Raw genomic sequence first — 7,734 nt, forward strand, 5'->3', positions numbered from 1 at the left:
TGTTCCTTCGCGCAGTCTCGGGAAGCTAGTGCCGGGGTCCTCGCCTTTCTCACCCGGGAGCTCGCCCCGGTCTTGCGAGAGACAATCACTTTTCCGTAGGAGTCTTCTTCCGCTGGAAATTTTCTTTGGAGGGGCTGCGAGTGTTGAGCGGACTCAAAGGGGCGGAGAGGAAGGAGTTGGGTAGGTGCCGCCTTCAGTTCGAGGACTGGAGCTGGGGGTGAATGTATGCGAGGGCAGCTGTCCCACCCTGTGGTGACCGAGCGCGCCGGACTTAGGAGGGAAGAAGCGTGCGCATCTGCTCTTCGTCCTAGAGCCCAGGGAGGGTGCTTCCAAGTCCCGTGCGGGCGTCCTCGCGGCACGGATATGGTGCCGGAGGGTGTGCGAGCTACCGCTGGGGGGAGGGTCCGGAGCCTTCAATCTCGAGCGCCCGCGGAGCCGAGTCCCTTAGGCTGCTGCACCCGCAGCCGCCTTCTCGTCCCCGGCCTCCGGAGCAGCATCTCCGCGCTGGCCGGCCGCGGCTGCGTCTCGCCTCCACCTTCGGCCCGGCCCAATATAACCCTGTGGCAGCTTCGCGGGGGCGGGGTCTGTGCGCCGACAGCAGCGGGTGGGGAACGAGGTGGCCGCGGCTCCCCGCGGGCGCGTACCGGGCCTGGCCGCGCTGTGGCGGGGCGGTCAAGTCGCTTGGCGCAGGTTGTTTGTTTTGGGTCTGGCCGGCCCCGCCCTCCTCTTCCCGCCAATGGGGAGCGAGCGCGCGGCTGGGGTGCGCGGGTGTGAGTGTGCGCGCGAGCGCGCGTGTATGCGCGCGTGTGGCGGCCTCGCCCGCTGCTTCGCGGAGGTGTGAGCCCTCTCCCCGGCGACCTGAGATGGGTCTCTGTGCCCTGGAGTTCGGGGAGGCGAATTCGGCGAGTGCGCCTGAAGGTTCCCCCCCCACCCCCCACACCCCCCCACCTCCATACACCTGAAAATGCTGGGCTCCAGATAGCAGGGTCTCAGATGCACGCGGAGTGTCTGCTTCTCTGGAAGTGAAAACGGGGCCTCTGAGGATAGCAAACCTCTCTTGTCACTGCTAAGCTGCTAAACTGCAGACACCACAGGACATACTTACAGTGGCCTCTTTCAGGAGCCACCTGCCGTGCCCCTTCCTGTGACCTCCTTTCAGTAGCTATCTTTTAATGAATAAGATTCTGGGCTTTAAATGGAGTGTGCCTTTTGGGATGACCTTGACTGGCTCTTGCTCACAAAATGGGCTTCGACTTTCACTTTTCTTTTGTCTTTACCTTTCTTTACCTGGCTGGTGGCTCTTGGGGCAGCAGCGCTCTCCCTTCCTGGGCGTGGCGTCTGGCGCCAGTGCCAGACTCTGTCCACACTTGCGCCCTGCGGAAACCCCGGACGCCGCCGGGCTCAGCGGCTCCTTTCCGGCCCCCGGCGTCCGGCGGCATGCGGGGAGGGCGGGTCTCGAGGGGCGGGGGCCAAGAGCACCGCGTGTTCACGGTTATTTCTTTTCAATACTCCTGTAGGACTTTTGCTGGGACTTCAGTGGCACGCATGTCGGACCATCTCCTTCCGGATGCCTGGTCCCTGATCCCCACGCGGTGTCCATAGTCGAGGGAAAGAGCGCTCGGTCCCGGGGCCCCACCACGTCGAAGTTTCCTCCTTTTTCCTGCCTTTGTTGCAAGTAGGACGGAGCCGCGAGTAGGTGGAAGCTCACCTTTGGTGTTTATTTTATTACTTTCCACCATTTGTGTAGAAAACGTACACAATCCCCTCTTATCTTTATTCAAGGAATTTTGAAGGCATTCACAATGGGGCGGGCAAAGTGACAGCCTCATCCACAGCTCTGCAGTGCTGGTGTTTGGGGGAATGGTCGCGTTTGGAGTTTAGACTGACGTTTATTATGTATGTGCATTGGGAGCCCGGTGGGAAATGGCTTCTTTTCAGGAGGTTAGCCACCCTAGGGGAGTTTGCTCAGCTCAGCCTGAGAGTTGGGGGGGGGGAAGGTCCCCTGGATTTGGAGAGGAAAGTGTTGGTCCCCACCAGGGAGGCAGCTCACCCTCCCCTCCCGGTCCCACTTGCTCCTTTTCCCACCAGCCCTCCCCTCTCCCTAGCTGCTGCAGACCTTCTCCTCACTTTGACAGGTGGGACTGCTGCCTGCAGGTTTGGAACCTGAAAGGGTTAGGGTAGAGTGGAGGTGGGAGAATTCTCAGCAGAAAAGCTTCTTCTAGTTTCAGAGTGACTTAGGGCCTGGGCAGGTGAGAAGCTCATGCATTATTTTGCTCCTTCACAAGTTTCCCATAAATGTTTGGAGATTTCTGCTCCCCATTCTCAGCCCTTGGGGAGTATGCTATTGGTAGGTTAATAATAAATAACTGTGGGTGGAACCTGACCAAATACTCATAGGTAAGAAAGACCCATTAGCTCATTTTCCTCTTGGACTTTAATTTCCGTGGAGATAAGTGAATAAACTGTGGCAAAGGATAAGTTCACATTTCCACAATCTCGTGGCTTCCCTGAAGGTTTTAGGTAAGGGAAGATAACACATGTATCTCCAGGCACTAATAACTAATTTAATTAACTCTGAAAACGATCTGTGAATTTAAGTCTTCCTGTAATTTGATAGTGCTTCACTGACCCATTTCCTAAACACTAGTCTGAGAAGGAAATAATTTAATTCCTAAAATACCTAAGGTGACTTAGACTGGGAGTGGACTCCCTGTGGAAATATTGGTGCCTTGTCCCCTGCTTTAGAAGAGCACACACGCTCCTGACTCAAAGGGACTACATAACCATCTTGGTAAGGACACCCACCTGGCAACCCAGAACCAGCTTTGAAGTTCTTGCCATGTTAATTTCTGCCAGTAGCCACACTATCGACCTCTGGATCTGAAGAGAAGGTAAACTTAAAATTGCCTCCCATGGTGATCTGGAACTCTGGATAAGTCTACAGTATAATGCTGTTAAGAACTGAAGAGGCATAGAGAATAGGCTAATGTTGAGGCCCCTGGGCCAAAATGCATGGCTTTGAATCCACGCAGTCTCTCTTTGGGCACAGAGAGGGCTCTAACTTGGGTACTGGAAATCAAGTGGTGGTGAGGTCCTCCGCAGAGATAAAGCCCCATGCCATCTTTACTTGTACTCTTAGAACTCATGAGACGGAGTGCTTTGCCCTCGGTTCTAGCCCACATCTTCATAGTCTGGCTGATTCTTTTGCAGATGCTGAGCACTGGAAGATTCCTGCAGAGACTGAAGGTAGGTGTGGGAGTCAATAGAGAAAATTTAGGCATTTTTACGTATCTACATTTCACTTCTTTCCAAAAAATGTTGTCAGGATCAAGCTCATTTGTTTGCTTATTTGCCTCATGTGTTTGATCAGTCTCTTTGGTCCTCTGGCCTGTGGGCGTGTTTCATCAAAGAATCCCAGATCTGGCTGGGCATTCTTGACCAGGTGTGAACCCAAGGGCTGTGCTTGAGGTTTCCTTTTGAGAGTCCAGGAATCACAACTATCAAGAACCCCCTTGGGTGCCCATGGAATTAAGAAGTTGTTAGACTAAGTGTTGTTGTTGGACTTGGTGGTGGGTCCTGAGTCGGGGAGTGGCAGCGAGGAAGGCCCAATCATGAAGGAAAGAGAGAAAGTAGCTAAAGCCAAACTGGGGAAGGATACGAGGAGAAGACATGAAAATGTAAACTAGATCATCCACAGTATGACAGGGGTTAGGGGTCATTGCTGATTCTGTAATTCAGAGACAAAATCCTGCACACTCTAGCACTGTGTGTGAAAACATTATTAAAGAATGAAAGAAAGTCCCAAGACTGATTTATTACAATAAGGTGACAGCTTTGATACGAGGTCATGGAGTTCATTCCTCAGAGCTGACCAAACCTGAGGGGCCCTCATTGTCTAGTTTTAATCCAGTTCCTCTATTACCTGAAGCTCTTGAAATTTTTAGTTTTACAAGCAGAACAATAATATTCAACTTCCCTTTGCAGTGAGTTACCCAGTCCTCTCTTTTAAACATTGAGGCTGTAACCTTCCATAATAAATTAAAAATCAGAGAGCGGCGAGAGTGTGTGAGCCAAACTTTCTGTTTGTCAAGAGAAGGAAACTATCTTTCCATGAAGAGAGCTCTTACACCCTTGGGGAGCGCCTCTTCATCACACTGTCATACAAATCTGGGCAAAATTGGGGTGGGAAGCAAATGAAACATAGTTAAGATCCTTGGATATGCAGATATCAAGATGTAAACAAACAAAAAACAGAATCCTGAGGGCCTCCCCCAGCCCTTCCCCCAGAGCGGAGGAAGGGTCTTGTGTCCTCTTTTTTGATCTGTAGTCCCTGGCAGCTGAACCCACAGTCTAGGTTGTGCATATGGGGCGGGTGTGGGGGTGAACTCTCCTATTTAACTCCAAAGAAGGCATTGCCACACTTTGGATGGGTATGAGCTTTTGAGACATATAACTGTGGGTTTATACCTCTGTTCTACCAGGCAAATAACTAGACCTCGCCTTTGTTTTGTTTTTTAATTTAATTTAGAAAAAGGACAGTTATACGAATTTTAAAAGCTGAACTACTAGTTTCTAGGTCCTTATTAAATGTTCTTTGTGTTTCCCATTCCCTTTCATACTTGGGAGGTTATCTTGGAAGGACAGACTGTCTTTGTAAGCCCAAATAGGCAAATTCCCTGGCAGTAATTGACCAAGTAATGTTTCCAGTTGAAAACTGGAAAAGTGAAAAAAAGTCCATGACTAAAAGGGAAATTTCTTGGGACATTTATTCCTAATCTATGACCAATACCTAGCCAATGCTCCAACAAGAAAGAGAAAAGTCAGAAGTTTTTGTTCAGTTTTGAACAAGCCCTTGTTCAAAATTTAGGCTGGAGTTGACTGCACAGTTGAATTACATTAAGGGGATAAAACCCACACTGGCAAATCATATGGGAAAGATTGGGATAGAGATGTATCTATCTATCAATCAATCAATCATCTATCTATCCATTTACCCATGTACTTTTTACTATGAAAATTTTCAAGTAAATACAAAAGTAAAGGGAATAGTCTAGTAAATAGTGTTCATTGAGAATAATGTTCATAGTTCCTGAGTTGGTTATTTTTTGTAGGACTTTATAGTAGACAGTGCTAGGAAGGAAAAATTTTTCTTAAAGGAAATACATGATATTTCCAATTCCAATTTAGGATTATAAGGTTTTTACCTGTCTTTTAAAATTTGATATCCATGCCTCTTTTTTCTTATCCTGAATGATACATCAGTGTAATTACTTGTTTGCTTTATCACTACTGTGTGTGTGTGTGTGTGTGTGTGTGTGTGTGTGTGTGTGTGTGTGTATCTCAGTAGCTATTCTTATGTCAGGATATCAGCTCCAATTTTATTACAATATGATAACTGAAAACAGTTTGAGTTTTACATGCTGGGTTTTGTGTTTGTTTTTTGGCCCTTCGGGTATGTATTCCACTATTTTCACAGTCAAATTACCAAGTTTTTAAGTAATTTGAGATAATTATTCTTCAGCGATTAAGCCAATTTTTAGTCCATTTTTTGCTGCTGTAAGAGAATACCCAAAACGGAGTGATTTATAAAGAAAGGAAATTTAATTCTCACAATTCTGGAGTTGGGTAGCCTGAGAGCATGGTGCTGGGAACTGGTGACAGTCATCCCATGGGGGAATGGCAGAAGGTTGGTGGGGAGAGGGAGAGGGTGAACCTAACTTATCAGGAATCCACTCCTGCAATAACAGCATTAATCCATTCATAAGGATGAAGCCCTCATGGCCTACTCACTTCTTAAAAGTCCCACCTCTTAACACTATCATAATGGCAATTAAGTTTCCAAAACACAAATTTTAGGGGCATATTCAAACTATAGCTTTCAGTTAGCAGCATTAGATGCATTTTTTTTTTTTTTAAGAAACTGGGTGTCTTTATGTTGCACAACTTGGTCTCAAATTCCTGTGTTCAAGCAATCCTCCTGCCTCTGCCTTCCTACTGGCTGGGATTACATGCCCAGCTTGAATGTTGACCTGGTTTTAAAGTCAAAGTTATAATGTGAGGTATAGTCAGGGAAATTTAATTTTTCATCCTTTTTCCACCTTGCTTTCTTCTCTACCCTCTAGGTAACCGCTTGATAGAAGTTTTAAAATTACTCTTTATATTGGTTTGCAAGGGTTGTCATACACAATACCACAGACTGAACAGCTTGCATGACAGAAACCTGTTCTCTCATAGTTCTGGAGGTTGGAAGTTCAAGATCAAGGTGTTGGCAGGGTTGGATTCATCTGAAACCTTTCTCCTTGGCTCGCTGATGGCCACCTTTTTGGGTGTCCTCATGTGGTCTTTCCTCTGTGTGTGTACACCACTTATGTCTCTCTGTGTGTCCAAATTTTATTTTCTTATAAGGACACTAGTAAGATTGGATTGAAACCACACTGAAAAAAGCTTTATTTTGACTTAATCACGTCTTTTAAAACTTTAACTCCAATACAGTCTTGTTCTGATGTTAGGTTAGAATTTCAATATGCAAATTTTTGAGGGACACGATTTAGCCCACAACACATTTCTATTTAAAATAACTAAGCCAACATAGACATATTTTTTATCTCCCTTTGTGTAGATAGTGCTAAAATATTATATACAATTAGTTCTCTCTACTTTGTTTTTAACTTTACAAAAGATTCTGGAAATCACTCCATGGTAGTATATAGACCTATTCTTATTTAGAAGACTATATTTTGATTGTTAGTGGAGCTCAGACCTTGTCATTGAAGGAAATATGCTGAATTTCATTCAGCACTTGATGTCAAAGATGGCAGGAGAGATATATGAACCCTAAAAATGGACAACCTTGTATGGTTGGAATGTCTTAGAGATCATCATGGGTATTGTCCTCTGACTCTGTGACCTTTCTTGTTACATGTCCTATTTTGTAAAAGAGGGAGGCAAGGACATACATCAAAACAGCATGGCCTAGATACATGGAGTACATATGTGAAACAGAATTATATTGTGACACTATCAGAAGTCAGAGATGCTATCAGAAGGTTGACATCAAAACATGAAGACCCTGGCCAGTGAAAATTGAAGACATGTGATTTGTGGTGTGTACGTGGCGTTGCATGATACACAGCAGGTTCTTATCAGATGATGTTCCCAGTTGTTCATTAGAATGTGTTGTGGTCTTAGATGATCTCAATTGCCCAGAACAGTCCAAGTGTGTCTCCTTGTTGCCCCTGTGTTATAAGTAAAAAAGTCCCCTTCCCTACTTAAAAGTTCTCAGATTTTAGACACTAGATTGTAAGGAACCCTATGCTTAGAAGTCCAATAAATAAAAATGAACTTGTGGTCTCCATGTTAAAAATATTAGGGCATGACTTTCTAAATGTGACTTGGAATCTGAGTTGTATGTTATTCTCAATTCTAGCATATTCTTGTGCTAAACCCAATCCCCCTTTTCTGAGAACTCCATAAATGATTCCATGAACCTTGGACTTTGGGGTTCAAATTTAACCTGGAAATGACTTGTTGTCAGTTACTTTCTAATTAAGTCAACCTCCTAAGGTGGAGGTTGTACTGTTACCCAAAGTAGACTGCACATCAGTCTGTTGGTATACTCTGACCACCTGGACAGGGTTGCCAGAATTATATGAGGCTGCATCATAGAATGTGCAGAATTTTTTTTTTTTTTGAGTTGGAGTCTCACTCAGTCACCCAGACTGGAGTGCAGTGGCC

General features: G+C 45.9%; 1 protein-coding gene across 1 annotated transcript in view; it reads right to left on the minus strand.

Moving 5' to 3' along the window:
- Positions 1-7,734, minus strand: part of LOC103258125 (forkhead box protein Q1) — a gene marked incomplete at its 3' end in the record, with an annotated part of 27,591 nt that overhangs the window by 754 nt on the left and 19,103 nt on the right. Inside the window, exon 5 of the mRNA XM_021711256.1 lies at positions 2,299-2,366. Within this exon, the coding sequence (XP_021566931.1) occupies positions 2,299-2,366 (68 nt within the window). The remainder of the gene's footprint in view (positions 1-2,298; positions 2,367-7,734) is intronic.

This window comes from Carlito syrichta, unplaced genomic scaffold (assembly GCF_000164805.1).
Source record: "Carlito syrichta isolate Samal-C Ts95f unplaced genomic scaffold, Tarsius_syrichta-2.0.1 Scaffold301968, whole genome shotgun sequence".
Taxonomy (NCBI): Eukaryota; Metazoa; Chordata; class Mammalia; order Primates; family Tarsiidae; genus Carlito; species Carlito syrichta.